This window comes from Martes martes, assembly GCF_963455335.1.
Source record: "Martes martes genome assembly, chromosome: 14".
NCBI classification, from domain to species: Eukaryota; Metazoa; Chordata; class Mammalia; order Carnivora; family Mustelidae; genus Martes; species Martes martes.
Window position 1 is genome coordinate 49,072,989 of NC_137902.1, and position 15,608 is coordinate 49,088,596.

The 15,608-nt window shown below is 51.8% G+C and overlaps 1 protein-coding gene across 1 annotated transcript in view; it reads left to right on the plus strand.

Moving 5' to 3' along the window:
- Positions 1-15,342, plus strand: part of DLG5 (discs large MAGUK scaffold protein 5) — a gene marked incomplete at its 5' end in the record, with an annotated part of 116,143 nt that extends 100,801 nt beyond the window's left edge. The window contains 9 exons of the mRNA XM_080823321.1: positions 280-463; positions 1,029-1,177; positions 2,063-2,233; positions 2,815-3,011; positions 9,407-9,550; positions 9,764-9,891; positions 11,033-11,142; positions 11,800-11,909; positions 13,537-15,342. Coding sequence (XP_080679447.1) covers positions 280-463; positions 1,029-1,177; positions 2,063-2,233; positions 2,815-3,011; positions 9,407-9,550; positions 9,764-9,891; positions 11,033-11,142; positions 11,800-11,909; positions 13,537-13,640 — 1,297 coding nt within the window. The 3' untranslated portion in view covers positions 13,641-15,342. The remainder of the gene's footprint in view (positions 1-279; positions 464-1,028; positions 1,178-2,062; positions 2,234-2,814; positions 3,012-9,406; positions 9,551-9,763; positions 9,892-11,032; positions 11,143-11,799; positions 11,910-13,536) is intronic.
- Between the last annotated feature and the right edge of the window lie 266 nt (positions 15,343-15,608).

Below are 15,608 nucleotides of genomic sequence, written 5' to 3' on the forward strand. Positions count from 1 at the left end.
GAGAGGCAGCCTGTGGCACTGGATGGACAGCTGGGCCAGAAAGCAGCATGGGTTTCCATTCAGTCCCTAGCGGGCTGTCTCACCTGGGGCCATGTTTTCACCTCTACAAACCTCGGCTTCCAGCCTGTAGACTAAGTCGCTAGAACCAGAACCTGGATGGGACTGCTGGGAGACCTCATGGAGTAAGCGGCCAGCTGTTGGGGCATTAGCCACTGCATAGTCTTGCACACTCTGCTCCCCCTGTGTGTGACTGAGGGACTTTCTTTTCCTTCCCCAAAGGATGGTGGGAGATGCCAACAAGAAGACCCCGGAGCCGCGAGTTGTCTTCATCAAAAAGTCCCAGCTGGAGCTTGGGGTCCATTTATGTGGAGGGAACCTGCACGGGGTGTTCGTGGCAGAGGTGGAGGACGACAGTCCTGCCAAGGGCCCTGAGGGCCTTGTGCCAGGGGACCTTATCCTTGAGGTGAGTTCTGAGCTGGCCACGCTCCTCTCTGCCAGCCCCTCTGGCTTCCTCCATTCTGCAGTGTGGGGGAGCAGAGCACAGCCTCTTGCCTGGCGCCCCCTATTGGTGCTGAATGGTGCCGGGACCCTTGGGGTGCATCACAGGGCCCCGGGTGGCGCCCTGGCTTGGGCAGTGGTGTCGGGAGGGAATCCGGAGGGAGGGTCCTCTGCTGTGTCAGCAGTGGGACTGGAGTCTGATGGTGTGTCCCTCCCTCTTGCTGGGTCTCCAGTTTGACGGGAGGGATGGTTCGTCGGTATTCAAAGACACAGATAGCAGAAGCAAGATGAAATGCCGTGTTTGTGTAGCCCTCACTTGCTGGGGGACGAGCACAGGGTTTCTCCTGGGAGAAGCTGTTGAGGTTAGAGCGGACCCTGGCAGAGGACTCAGTCTCACCTGCAGAGGCAAGGCAGGCAGAGTCCCAGTGATGGGGATCTTAAATCTGCCTCATCCCCCCCGCACCTGCTCACGGGGGCCCAAGCCGCCCCTGGCTTCTGCCCTCTGAGCGCAGTCTCCTGTCCTCGGGCAGTATGGCAGTCTGGATGTGCGCAACAAGACGGTGGAGGAGGTCTACGTGGAGATGCTGAAGCCCAAGGACGGTGTCCGTCTCAAGGTGCAGTACCGCCCTGAGGAGTTCACCAAGGTCAAGAGCCTGCCTGGGGACAGCTTCTACATCAGGTACCGGGGGCCGGGGGAGGGGCCTCCTGAGGAGACTGGTCCTGGTGAGTGTCTCTGCAATGCAGAGACAATGCAATGCCCACAGGGATGGTACCGAGGTCCGTGCTGCTCGGGCCCCAAACCACGTGCTCACAGCTTGTGACTTAGACGCCTGTGACTTAGGGAAACTTTGGTTGAGGCCTTCCAGGGCTCCCTCTGTAGGGTTTGGGGCCTGGGAAATTTTGAGGGTGCAGAGCCCCATTTTCCTATGTGCTGCACTCCTCTCCTGGTCTCCCCTGCTCCACATCAGCAGATCCGTCTGCAGTGTGTGTGTGAGTGTCAAGGTATGCACGTGCCTGAAGTACGGTGTGACTGGTGTGCAACCGGGCACAGGCAGCATGTGTTTTCTAGAAGAGGCTCTAGCTTCCTTCACATTCCCTAAGCTTTGAGGCCATGGAAAGGAAAGAGTACTGATCAGCTGTGTACCGTGAGATACGGTCTCTGTCTCTAGGACACCCTCCTTGGTGGGAGATGACATATGTCCATTCTGGGGAGTTTCCTTTTTATAGGAACCAGTGACCTTGACTTGGCAGCAGGGAGTGAAGGCCCCACTTGGAAGATGGGATATGGTTTTGGCCCTTGGCAAGATGTTCTTTATCTGATGGATGTGAGGGAGCCCCCTGTCTTAGGGGAGGGCAAGACAGTGTTGTTCTGTTACATAAAGTTGGGGTTCCCTTCTCTGGGAATTGCCCCCAGCATCGAGAGAGGTGGGTCCTGATCGTGGTCTGGGGAAAGCTCAGAGCAAGAGAGCTGTCCCAGGAGACCGGCTGCCGAAGTGTGTGGCTGGGGGGCTCTCCAGCAGCCGGTAGCCTCCTCCTGATCCCGTTCTCTCTGTCGCCCGGCCAGGGCCCTGTATGACCGGCTGGCGGAGGTGGAGCACGAGCTGAGCTTTAAAAAAGATGACATTCTCTATGTGGATGACACATTGCCGCAGGGCACATTTGGGTCCTGGATGGCCTGGCAGCTGGACGAGAATGCCCAGAAGATGCAGCGCGGCCAGATCCCCAGCAAATACGTGTAAGTGTTCATGTCTGGGCTTGGAGGGGGAGGCGCCCACCCCTGGAGCTGTCCCAGGGATCAGGGCTCATCTGCCCTGTACCCTGGCTTCTGGTCTGTACGTTTTGCTCAAACCACTTGTCTAGGAAGGTGCTTCCAGAGCAATCCGATGGTGTTTGGAAGTCAGTGCTATACAGGGGCAACTTAGGAAACATAACTTTCTTATTTTTAACAGATTTATTGAGATACATTCCTTTGCCACGCAGTTCACTCGAAGTGTCTGATTTGGTGGCTTTTAGTGTCCTTACAGCTGTGTGCCACAGTCCCACTGTCATCTCAGAGCTTTCTGAACTCAGCTGCAGCCCAGCACGCATCAGCTACCTCACCTGTCTTTCCGCTTTCTTGCCCCCTCCCCGACCTGAGGCAGCTGGGACTCTACCTCTGTCCCTGTAGAGTGCGCTGTTCTGGACTTTCATGTGAACGTGGCCTTCTGTGCCTGCTTTCTTGCACTTTACATAGCGTTTTCCTCTGCACAGGCAGGGTGGGGTGGGCGGCAGCGTTCGCTAGGCCCTTCCCAGTATCACCGTTCCCTGTGCCCACAGGATGGATCAAGAATTCTCTAGGAGACTCAGCATGTCTGAGGTCAAAGATGACAACAACGCCGCAAAGACGCTATCAGCAGCTGCACGCAGATCCTTCTTTCGAAGGAAACATAAGCACAAACGCAGCGGGTCCAAAGATGGAAAAGACCTCCTTGCCCTGGACACCTTTTCCAACGACACCATTCCACTCTTTGAAGGCAAGTGGCTGAGCTCACGCTTCCAGCAGGCTCTCAGAATTAGGCTTACTGTTGACCACAGAAACCGCACAGCAATGACTTAGACAAGATAGAGGTTTACCCTGCTTCTGCATGTAAGTCCCAGAAGTCGCAGTTGGGGTGGTGGTACTGCTGTCCTCAGGGTCTGGCAGGTATAGGGCGTGGCTTCCTCTGGCAGCATGTGATCTTGCAGCACCAGCCATCACTGCTGGATTCAGGCAGCAGGAAGGAGGATGGGGCCAAAGTGTGCCGCAGTTGAGTGTGCCTCCTTAAACTGCTTCCCTTGGAGTCCCAGTCTGCAACACCCGACTCACACCTCACTGGCCACTTGTATCAGCAAGAGAGCCTGGGAGGGTGGGGTTTCAGCTGGAGCCCTGCTGGCCGCAGTAACGTAGGTTCTGTTAGTCGGGAGGAAAGGAAGGATGGGTATGGGAGGGGCAGAAGCAGTCTGCGGTCAGTGCATTGCTTCTGGTTTCTTTTGGGGTTACTATAGGCTGTTTGGTGGTAATCAAGAGCCACCAGCCTCTGCAGCTCTTTGGCCTTTTGTGGGTTTCTTCCTGTGTCCATGAACGATTCTTTCAAGATCTTCCCTGGCCAGGCACTTCACCAGGGCCAGAGTTGCAGATTAGGGAGTGTGACATCCCCCGGTAGATTGTCCTTATGGAAAGGGTGCTTTTGTCCTGGAAAGCCGCAGGTTCTTGTGACCACCACTCATGGGAGCCTGGTGTGTGTTCAGTGTCCTAGAATGTTGCCCTTCTGGGCAGGCAGGCTACAAAGCTGGCCACGAGCAGCAGACAGTAGGACAGCTTTTTTCTTCCTTGCCTGCTCCCGTTTTTATTTTTTAAGTGAAGGCCTGGGTACTGGGAGTTGAGTGAATCCCATCCTTGTTCGTGGCCCGTTGTCACTCCCTTAGGACGGGATGGCAAACCTGAGCAGGTGGGCCACATCTGTTTATATGGCCCGGAGCTAGGAATGGATATTCACAGTTTAAAAGTAGTAACAAAGACTGTCTTTAGGTGCAAATACCTACTGGTAATAACAGTTGCTTGATTTTGCTGTTTCTTCTTTCTGCAAAAATAAAAAGGCTGTTGGGATTTTCAGAGGGATTGCATTGAATCTAAAGATTGGTTAGGGTAGTATGGGCATGTTTACAAGACCAAGTCTTCCAGTCCACAGGCACAGATGTCTTTCCATCTATCTGTATCTTCTTTGATTTCTTTTTGCAGTATTTTGTAGTTTTCGGTTTGCAAGTCTTTCACCTCCTTGTTTAGGCGTATTCCTAAGTATTTTATCCTTTGTGAGGTTATAGTAAGTGGGTTTGTTTTCTTCATTTCTTTTTCAGAGTGGACATTGTTGGTGTATAGGAGTGCAACTGATTTTTGTATGTTGATTTTGTATTCTTAAACTTTACAGAAATCGTTAGTTCTAACAGGTTTTGTGTGTGTGTGTGCACGCGCGCGTGTGTGTGTGTATTCTCTAGTATTTTCTACATTGAGATGATGTCATCTGAGAATAGATAATTTTACTGCTTGTTTTCCAATGTGGATGCCTGCTTTCTTTCTCTTGTCTAATTGCCCCGGCTGAGATTTCCAGTACTGTGTTGGATAGTCACGGCAAGTGTGGGGCATCCTTGCCCTTGTTTCCGATCTTAAAGGGAGAGCTTCCTGTCTTCTGCCTTTGAGTGGGATGTTAGCTACAGGCTTTTCATATATGGCTTTTGTTATGTTCAAGTAGTTTCCTTCTGTTCTTACTTGGTTGAATGTTTTTATCATGAAAGGGTACTTAATTTTGTCAATGCTTTTTCTGTGTCAGTTGAGATGATCATGTGGTTTTTGTCCTTCATTTTAACCTGGTGTAAGACATAGATTGATATGTTAAGAACTATCCTTGCATTCCAGGTATAAATCCCACTTGGCCATGGCATATGGCCATATCAGGGATATTCGTCTGTTGTTTTGTTATTATGTCTTGGGATGAGTTTGGAAGTGTCCCCTCCTCTTCAATTTTTGGAAGAGCTTTAAGAGGACCAGTACTAATATTTTTTTTTAAGTGTTAGGTAGAATTCTCTGGTGAAGAAGCCATCTTGTCCTGAGCTTTTTCTTGTAAAGACGTTTTTCTGTTACTTTCTGTCTCCTTACCTGGTGTAGCTCTGTTCAGATTTTTTTTTTAATTTCTTCATGATGTAGTCATGATACATTCTGTGTTTCTAGGAATTTATTATTTATTATTATTAATCAGGTTGTCTGATTTGTTTACATGTAATTGTTCGAGGTAATTTGCTATAAATTTTCTGTGGAATTTTTTTCATAGAAAAAAAATTTCTGTGGAATTTGTTTTCATTTCTGTGGAATCGGTTATCATGGCCCTTCTTATTTCCGTGATTTAAGTCTTCTCTCCATTTTTCTTCATTAGTCTAGCTAAGAGTTTGCTGATTTTGTTGATCTTTTCGAAAAACCAACTGTTGGTTTCATTGATTTTTCTAATTTTTTTCTATTCTCTATTTATCTCTGCTCTTCATTACTTCCTTCCTTCTGCTAATTTGGGGTTTAGTTTGTTCTCCCCCCCCCCCCCAGTTCCTCCAAGTGTAAAGTTGGGTTGTTGATTTCTTCTTTCTCAATATCCACATTTACCACTACACACTTTCCTCCTGGATGTGGATGCAGCTGGATGCAGCTTTTGCTGCATCCCGTAAGTGTCCATATCCTGTGCTTTTGTCTTCATTTGTCTCCAGAACTTTTCTGAAATGCCCTCTGCTTTTTTTCTTTGACCCCTTGGTTGTTGGAGACTGAGTTGTTTAATTTCCACATAGGTTTATTTTCTTGTTTCCCTTTTGTTGTTGTATTCTAGTTTCCTTCCACTGTGGTCAGAAAAGATGCTTTGTATAGCTTCAGTGTTAAGTTTGTTTTGTGGCTTACCAGGTGGTCTGTCCTGGAGGTGGTCTGTCCTGGAGAATGCTCCGTGTGCGCTTGAGAAGAATATGTCCTCTGCTGTTGCTGGCCGGGGTGCTGGGTACACATCTGTGAGGCCATTGGGTCTGTAGTATTTTCTTATTTTCTGGCTGTTTTATCGGTAACGAAAGTGGGGTCGTCAAAGTCCCTCTGAGTATTGTGAATTCTCTGTTTCTCCCTTCAGTTCTCTCGATGTTTGCCTCCCGCAGTTGGGAGCTCTAGTGTGAGGTGCATGTGTGTTTGTAATCGTTGAATCTGCCTGGAGAATTGACCCTTTTATCGTTATGTAATGCCCTTCTTTGTCTCTTGCAACAGCTTCTGCCTTAAGGTCTAGTTGGCCTGCTGTAACTGTGGCCACCTTGCTCTTATCAGGTTCCTCATTGCACGAACTGTCCTTGTTCTTTCACTTCTACTAGCCTGTGTGTGTCCTTAGATCCAAAGTGAGTCTCTCCTGGACGCATGTAGCTGGATCTTGTTTATTCATCCGTTGAGCTGATCCATGCACATTTAAAGTAATTACTGATATGGGAGGACTTACTGCTGCCACTGGAATTGTTTTCTGTATGTCTTGTAGCTTTTTTGTCCATCTTGCTTCCCTTGCTGCTTGTTGTGCTGTGCTGTTTTTTTGTTTATTTATTTGACAGAAATCACAAGTAGGCAGAGAGGCAGGCAGAGAGAGAGGAGGAAGCAGGCTCCCCGCTGAGGAGAGAGCCTGATGCGGGTCTCGATCCCAGGACCCTGGGATCATGACCTGAGCTGAAGGCAAAGGCTTTAACCCACTGAGCCACCCAGGCTCCCTTTGTTTTTTTGTTTGTTTGTTTGTTTGCTTGTTTGTTTTTTGTAGTGACAGGTTTTGATTCCCCTCTCATGTCCCTTTGTGTATATTTCATAGATATTTTCTTTTTGGTTACTGTGCGATTACATAAAGCATCTTAAAATTATAACAGTCCATTTTATCTTATTAATTTTTTTTTAAGTAAGCTCCATGCTCTGCATTGCCCCACGCTGGAGCCCAACATGGGGTTTGAACTCATGACCCCGAAGTCAAGACCTGAGCTGAGATCAAGAGTCAGACACTTAACCAACCGAACCACCCAGGCAGTCCTAAAACAATCCATTTGAAACTGATGACACATTAATTTCAGTCTCCTATAAAAATTCCATGTTATACCTCTGTGTCCTCCTCCCCTTGATGTTGTTGATGACATCTATTACCTTCTTTTATATCAATGTATATTTTAGCATAGATTTATAATTACTTTTGTGCTGTTCCTTTTAAATACCTACACCAGATTTAAAGTGATTTGCATACCTACATTACGTTACTTCCAGATTCTCTATTTATATGTACATTTATCCTTCTCAGGGAGTTTTATATTTTTGGTGGTTGGATTTAATGACTTGTGAGATGCTCTGTAGCTCTCTAATTCTGTAATTATGAGGACTTCCAACGAAGCAGATTGTTCAGGGAGGAACAGGAATCTTCTAAATTGGTCTCCCACTGCGTGGAGTGTTAATAGTCGTTAGGGGAGAATATGATTCTTGCTCAAATAAGTTGGAAGCATCGTGACTTAGTGTCCATACAGAGGGAAAGGGATGAAGAGAGGGAGTGCACTTGTGTGTGGGAGGTTCAGAAGGAATACAGGAGAGCAGGATGAATCAGTAGGGGTGCATTCTAGAAACGTAATAGGAGCGGAAGAGGGAGGTGCAGAATGTTGACGTTGTTATGTCATTTTCGATGAACACATATATAGCAGATTTTGTAGTCTTTTCTGAGAATGTAAAAATCAACATGTGAGAATAACAAACGTCTGGAAGGACATCCTTCCAGCTTCTAATAGTGGTGATGAGGAGGCTGCTGGAGACCAGGACGGATGGGAGAAGAGGTATCAGAGAAGCTGTTTGGCTTTCCCTGTAATGTTCTGGTTTTCAAAAGAGGGGATGTGTTCGTCTTCTCCTGGAGAAAGTCCTTTGCCCTGAGACTCCTCAGAGGCTTTGGTCAGAAATGCACAGACGTTCTGGATGGTAGATGGGGCTCCCAGAGCCTCTCCTGCCGACTGGAACAGATCACCTGGCCAGCCCGCTGCAAGGTGCTGTATGGAAAGCCACAGAGGTATACGTGGATAATCATCAGGCCTTTAAAAAAAGAATACATGTGTAGGTGTGGGTGAGGGAGGGGAGAGATCGTGTTCACTTCCCCACGAGCTTGGTCCGAGTGAAGCTCCAGCGGCACCTGGCCCCCTACTGCGTGTGCACCCACAGCCCCATCCCCAGTCAGGCCTTGGCGTTCGGCTGCTTTGCAGGCCATCTGGGCCGAGCCTCCCCTTGATGCTTCCCCAGAGGCCACCCCAGCCCTCCCTGCCCTCAGCCCGCAGGCCTGCGAGGCTCGGCCGGGGCGACAGCTCCTGTTGCGCCCCTCCTGGGCCTCCCGCCGGTCTCTTCATCCTTGAGGCCAGCATGCATGCCTCTAACCCCTGCTGCTCCCTGGGACCTCTGGCTCTGTCACCTGGACAAGCCTTGAGAGCGCTTGTTGTGGTCGTTGGGGCTTTTCACAAGTTGCTGACTTGTGACACTGGTGAGACTGTGTTTTATATTCTTTCCGAAGTGTTTCTGAGATGCCGGCACAGTGACTGATACGGGGAGGTGCTGGTGTTAGGCCGCCTCTTTCGGCAAGGACTTGTTTAGTCATTCAGGGACGGTGGTGGTGTGGGGGGCGGGGGTGTGTTCTACACACACGAGATTGATTTGACTCCTGTAACCCAGACCAGATAATAGTAGCCGAAGTGTGATTTCTCTGCCCCATCAAATCCCAGCTGGCCGGTGGCCCCAGGAAGGCAGCTCTATCCTGGGGATCATCCAGGGACCCCAGTCCCGTCGGTTCTGTAGCTCTGCCATGCTTCTAAAGGTTGTCCTCATCATCAGGGTCAGGGCTGGCTGGGCAGCCCTGGTCTTGTCCTTTTTAGCCCCTGGGAGGAGGGCAAGGAGTTGGGAGCTTCACCTCTGCTCATGAGGTCATATGAGCACACCTGCCTGCAGGGCAAGTTGCACGCCTAGAGAGCAGACGATGGATAGTGGGGTCATGGGGAGTGGGCATAAGACACGTGAGGAAGAATTTGAGGGGAAGGAAGTGCCAGAATGACTGCTCTAGACCAGCTGCCTTGGGTGTTCACAGAGCAGGGACGCTAGTGCTGGCTGCAGGAGTGACCGTGTGCTGGTCTGCCCAGGACATGGGGCCTCTTCGCGCTATACCGGCCAAGTCCCAGGCGAGCCCTGCTGAGCCGCTCACCTGGCCTGGCTCGGGATTTATGGACCGAGGGTGCGGACCTGCCTGGGGCGAGCAAGGTCAGGGCAGCTGTGGGCCCCTGGCCTCCTTCCCTCCCTCCCTCTAATCCAGGTGCATGCCCATGACACTGCCCCTCTCTCCCTCAGATTCCGTGAGCCTCGCCTATCAGCGGGTCCAGAAAGTAGACTGCACCTCCCTGAGGCCTGTCCTGATCCTGGGGCCTTTACTGGACGTGGTGAAGGAAATGCTAGTGAACGAGGCACCCGGCAAGTTCTGCAGATGCCCCCTCGGTAAGGGCACTCTCGCTGCCTGCCGGGCTCTGTCCACTCGTCTCCTGGGGCTGGGTCCCATGGTGTTTCAGTGCCCTTCTGAGCGGCTCACATCAGTGTGTTTCTCCAGAAGGAGGGACTGGAAGACAGGTCTTCTGCACAGTATTCTTGCTCAGAATGTGCTGTGACAGCTCCCCGGGCTGGGGGCATCTCATTCCTGTGTCTGCTTTGCAGAGGTGATGAAGGCCTCTCAGCAGGCCATCGAGCGGGGTGTCAAAGACTGCCTGTTTGTCGACTACAAGCGGAGGAGTGGCCATTTCGATGTGACCACAGTGGCTTCCATAAAGGAGATCACAGAAAAGGTACCATTGCTTAGACCAGGGGTAGGGTCTGAGCATTTGGGTTTGGACCCCCTGCGCCTCTGGACCTCTGCCCTGTGCATCTCTTGGGTCTTCATTGCGCTCGCCCATGTCCTTTTAGTCCGAGTTAACCTCTGTCAGGGTTTGCCCCCATTGCTTCTGTGTGTTTCCACCATCGTAAACAGGGCACTAGTCCTTTGCCCATGTCACCCCTCTCCCTCTGAGGATTCGGGATCTGATGAGAGCTCTGAGATCTCGGAAAGCCCCATGTGGCAGGTTCTATGACAGGGTCTTGCCCTGCTCAGCATGTGTGCAGAACTGTATGTGTGCTTTTTTCTGCGGACAGGGTGCCCAGCTTCCATCAGGGCCCTGCCCCTGAAAGGGTTAAAAACCATTTCCTTGCGTCTTTAGGCTCTTGAATGTACTGGGGTCCATTTGCCGGGGAGTGTGAGGAAAAGTGGGGAAACCTGTAAGGGGTATTGGAAAAGCGGCCATCAAGGGCGGACTCCTCAGGCCCTGTCCTTCTCAGGCTGCTCACTTCACCTCATAAGGCTTGGCTTTGCTCCTCGCTGAATGAGGGAGGTGGCTTCTGGCAGCAGGGAGTGTGGATGCGCCCAGGGGAGTTAGAAAGCCAGCTGGCGCCTGGGCTCCCTCAGTGGAGCTCTTGGGGATCAAGGAGAACCCTGTGCAGAGCACCTGTGGTCTTTCTTTGGCTCACACTCCACCTGGAGGCTCAGGGGACCCCAAGACCTGTTTTAGTCACAGCCAGGCAGACACACACGCCCCTTCCCCAAGGCAGGTCCTGCTGGGTCTCCCCATCTTCATTTGCTCAGTCTGGGGGCAGTGAGGTTTCTGAGGCCAGACCGGGGTCGGGCTTTAAGACCCCTGTGTCTCGTCAGAGGCAGGAAAGGAGCCCTGGCTCCTAGCTGTCACCACCATCAGAGTTGACAGCTTGCGGGGAGAGCTTTTCTGGGGTGACACTCTCCCCGGGTTCCCTATGTGGTCTTCATGCTAGACTGGTCCTCATGTGCTCGTTGATGCAGGGAGGTAGAGCAGTGTTTGCGGGAGGGGGTTCCATCTGTGGCAGGGCTCCAGTGTCCTTAGGGCCCTCCCTAGGCCCTGACTGGCCACGTACCCCCTTTAGAACCGGCACTGTCTCCTGGACATCGCCCCCCATGCCATCGAGCGACTGCACCACATGCATATCTACCCCATCGTCATCTTCATCCACTACAAGAGCGCCAAACACATCAAGTAGGTGACTGGGTCCTCAGGGGCTCGGTGGGCTCGGTGGGGGGCTTGCTGGGGGTGAGGCTGCTGGCTCAGACACCAGGACAGTGGGGATGGGCGTGGAATAAGGAGACGGGCAGAAGGTCTCACGTTCACTCAGGCAGTGCTAACCAGGCACAGTCCTTGTCCCCACTGGCCCTTGGCCCTACGCAGTCGCTGCCACGGTTCCCTGTGTCATTACCTGGGCATCCTACCCTTCTCTCCCCTTCTCCTGCCTCTTGGCTTAGGGCTCACACGGACACAAGCAGCTAGGTGGCCTGGGCTGGGTCCAGTCGGCCAGGAGCTGGCTTGGGACGTGGATGAGCCTTGGCTTTCCCTGAGCCCCAGTTTCTGTGCTGGTTGGGCTGACCACCGAATAGGGCCTCCATCCGTTTTGGCTTTCTGTGCTTCCAAGCTTCTGGTGCCCGCACCTGGGGGCCAGCCGGGGTGTCTGCTTTCCACATACACACACTGGAGTGCTAACCATCCCCCCTACCATGCAGAGCTCCCCCTGGGGCCCACAGGCTGTCGCTGTGCTTTACGGGGGGACCCTGTTGATGGAGGCCCTGTTACTCTAGACAAAGCAAAGAGGAGGGCCTGGGGAGGTGAGACACTCAGTCTGTTTCTCTGGATGTCCGACAGGGAGCAGAGAGACCCCATCTACCTGAAGGACAAGGTGACTCAGAGGCATTCCAAAGAGCAGTTTGAGACGGCTCAGAAGATCGAACAGGAGTACAGTCGGTACTTCACAGGTAGGTGCGTCTCCGGGCTGGAGAGGAAGAGCAGGCAGTGCGGACGGATGCCTCATCGGTGCCGCTGCAGTCCCCTGCATCGAAGCCGTCCTGCTGGCCGGTGCGGGGCGATGAGCGGAGTATAACAGGCTGACAAGGGAAGTCCCCCGGCCTCATCCCCCAGGTTTTTCCCTGCGCAGTTTCCACAGCAACAGTGCTGTGCAGGAGGGCTCCGGCGGTCCCGCGCAGGCGGCCCGGCGGTGGTGGCTGTGGCTGGCTGGCCTTCACACTTTCTGTGAAGGGTAGTGAAGTGCAGTCCAGTGTAGCCCTGAGGTTTGGCCAAGAAAAGCTGCACTCTCGACAGCTTTGGTCTTTGAAACAAACTGAAGGCAGCACAGCTCCATCCTGTTGGCTGCCATCGTGCCTTGTGGCTTCCCCCCTCTGCTAAACTCAGTCATCGGTAGGGGCTTAATCACACTGGGGTCACGGAGGCAGGAGCAGTGATTTTAATTCACTTGTGCAGACTGTTAGGATCTCGTTTCATGCTTCTCATGCAAAAACAGTTGGCCTCAGAACCCCAGCTTGGAGCTTCTACGTATGCGTGTGTGAGTTTTCATTTCTAATCCGTCATAAACCAGTATTTACTCAAATGTATTAACACTTACTAGAGAAATGAAAAATTCAAAACTCTAAAACTTATAAACTTTTGACTTTTTATTTGTTTCAACAAACATAAAATTACTCTTAGCACTTTTTAAAAAAATTTATTTTTAAAGAGTTTATTTGAGAGAGAGAGAGTGAGAGTGCACATGAGCGGGGTGAGGGGCAGAGGGAGAAGCAGACCCCCTGCTGAGCAGGGAGCACGCTGTGGGACTCGACCCTCTGAGCTGAACGCAGCCACATAACCGACTGAGCCACCCAGGCGCCCCTCTCGGCACATTTCCACAGCAGTTTCTAAGGGCTCCCTGTCTGTTCCTGTCCCTACCTTGTGGCAAGCGGCCGGGCATGTTTCGTCTACTGGCACCGTTCCGTGGGGCACACGGAGAGCCCAGGCTAGTGTCTCCAGGACCTGTGGTGGTGAAAGCCTGCAGAGCAGGGCCTGGCAATAGCTGGGACATGTCATCATCTTGCCTGGGAATCTTCACTGGGCTCTGGGATGCCCCGGCCCCTTTCATGCATTCTTGTTTCCTGGAGACTCCAGCTGCTGTTTGGACCATCAGAACACAACCCCAGACTGCCTTCCAGGGTGCCGGACTCCCCCTTACAGGATGGGGCAGACCATCCCAGGGCATGTGGGGCTGGGGGCGGGGGATGTGCAGCTCATGCAAGCGGTTGAGTCCTGGTCATCCCTGTTACAAGCACCTGCAAAGCCTGGCAAAATTTGACACCAGCCTTCATTTGAGCCCACGTTGTCAGTATCTTACTGAACAGCTGAGCAGAGGGACAGATTAAAAAGCCAAAGTTATTTGTACTCAACTCTTACTTCTTTTTCTTCCCCAATTTCTTGCTGATGGAAGAGCGTGAGGAAGGCAGGCCAAGTAGCTCCGAACAGGCAGAAAACCAGAGAGTAACAGATGTATTGTTTTGCCTCGAACCCGGGGTCTGGCTCTGAGCTCAATGATGTGTGTGTTTGGGGGCTCTTTTGCAGGGGTCGTCCAGGGAGGAGCCCTGTCGAGCATTTGCACTCAGATCTTGGCAATGGTCAATCAGGAACAAAGTAAAGTCCTGTGGATTCCAGCCTGTCCACTGTAGAAGAAGGCCATGCTGGGGGTGGCTGTGGCTTGGCTGCCCGCGTGCACACCTGGCCCGGCTCCTGCTCGGCGGTTGCAAAGTACGCGTCTATCTGTATATAAGCACGCAAGGGAAGGATCCACGCACACGGACTCCAGAAACACCTCCTCTGTAGACCGAGGGCCACAGGGGACCGGGATCCGGGCCCCAGCCCGAAGACTGTGTTCCTCTCACACATGTGCTTTAAGACAAAGTAAAAAACACAAAAGACTTCTGATAGAGGGGTTCAACACCACCCTTTCCTTAGCCAGCCGATCAGAGATGCTGCAGAGAACCTTTCAGATCACAAGTTTACAAGCCTTTTCTAAGTATTGGTTGTTTATGTTTACTTGAACAGCCCCGTGCTGTCGGTGCCCAGCGCTGCCCCCCACCCCGTCACCCTCCTGTGTTGTGTTGGTGTTGCATTTTGTTCCTGCTTTCAGCAAAATGATTCTGGAACCTCGGCGGCGGCCTCGTTGCTCTGGAAGGTTCTCGTCGGTGGGACCAGAGCTTCGACAAACTTCCTGCTCTTCAGCGGCACCTCTCCTGGCAGGACATGGCGACTGCAGGGCCTCAGACGTGGTGGCCACAGGACCAGTGCCTTTGTGGGGCTGAGGCGCCAGCGGCCATGTTCTCCCTTCCTGCACCAGGAAGGCCATTTTGGCGTCTTGCAAGCTTGTCGCTCAGGCTTTCTGTCCCCCCTTCCGTGTCCTCTCATTTCTTCTCTGTCTGCCATCGTTACGTCTGCCTTCTCCCTGGGCCATCTGGGCTCCCTGGGCTCGCCGCCACGCTGTGGTTCTGGGCAGGGTGTAAACCGAGGGCTGGCACGTGCCACTGGGTCCTCTTTAGGTTCTGTAAATAATGACCGCTTTATCAGTGCAATTTTTGCAGGGTAATTCTTAAACTCCTTAGGCTGGGGCAAGTACATCAGCTCTCTCTGATAGGAAGACACTCATGTCTCAGACTTGGAACTGAGAGCTCTTAGATGAAGCATAACGAGGAGTGTCCTCGCTGTCAGACATATAGAGAGAAGCTGGGGATCCTCTTAGTCCCGGTGACAGCACTCCCGGCAGAAATAGTACCCCACGAGGGCGTCTTTGGGGTTTTTGTTTTTGGGTTCTTGTTTTGTTTTGTTTTTTTGCACTTCTGATGCTGGATGTCTCTGGCTGAAGATTTGATGTGGTTCCTCCTTAAACTGTGCGTCCTATTAATAATAGGTACTGTACTGGGCTCCGTGTAAGCGTCACTGGGGTAGGACCTATATTTTAATACTGTTCTTAACATTTCATTTTGCTAGCAAGAAATCTTTGATTTCATTTTATTCTTTGTAATTCTAGACACTAGATTGTAGTTTAGCCAAACTGACATTTTTAAAAAAGGGATCTATTTTCTTGCACAGTTGTTCAAAGAGACACGTGTCAGTTCTCAGTGCTGCCCTTGGTCTCACAGGTACGCGCCTTCTTCTAGCTCAGACAAGCGGGGCGGACGGTGGGCTGAGGCCCTCCTCAGTGCCCGCGGGCTGTTCCTGCAAGCGGCGGCCCGAGCGGGACTGTGACGGTACAGTGTGCACAGGTACTGTTCTGACAGACTGGGATTTTCTGTACTAAAACCTTACTTTGTATCAAAAGTTAAACAGTCTTTAGTACAATAAATAAAGGTCAATTTCTGTAACTGGTTGTCATGGAGACAGCAGTCTTTTGGTTTTCCATCAGTTCCCCACCCCTCGGCTCTCTTGTATTCCTAAATGTGTGAGATGGCTTTCCTCCCCTCTGTAGCAGGTAGCTGCAACTGGCTGCCGTGAGATGTCCTTTCCAGCCCTCGTGATCCCCAGGAGCCCCTTTTCCCTGCTGCATCAGCACCTCTGACTCTAACCGCCCCTCCTAACCTCCCCTGTGTCTGTCTGTCTCCTCCATCTGTCCAGCAGTGTGGATGGTGGTGGCAGCCAGGCAG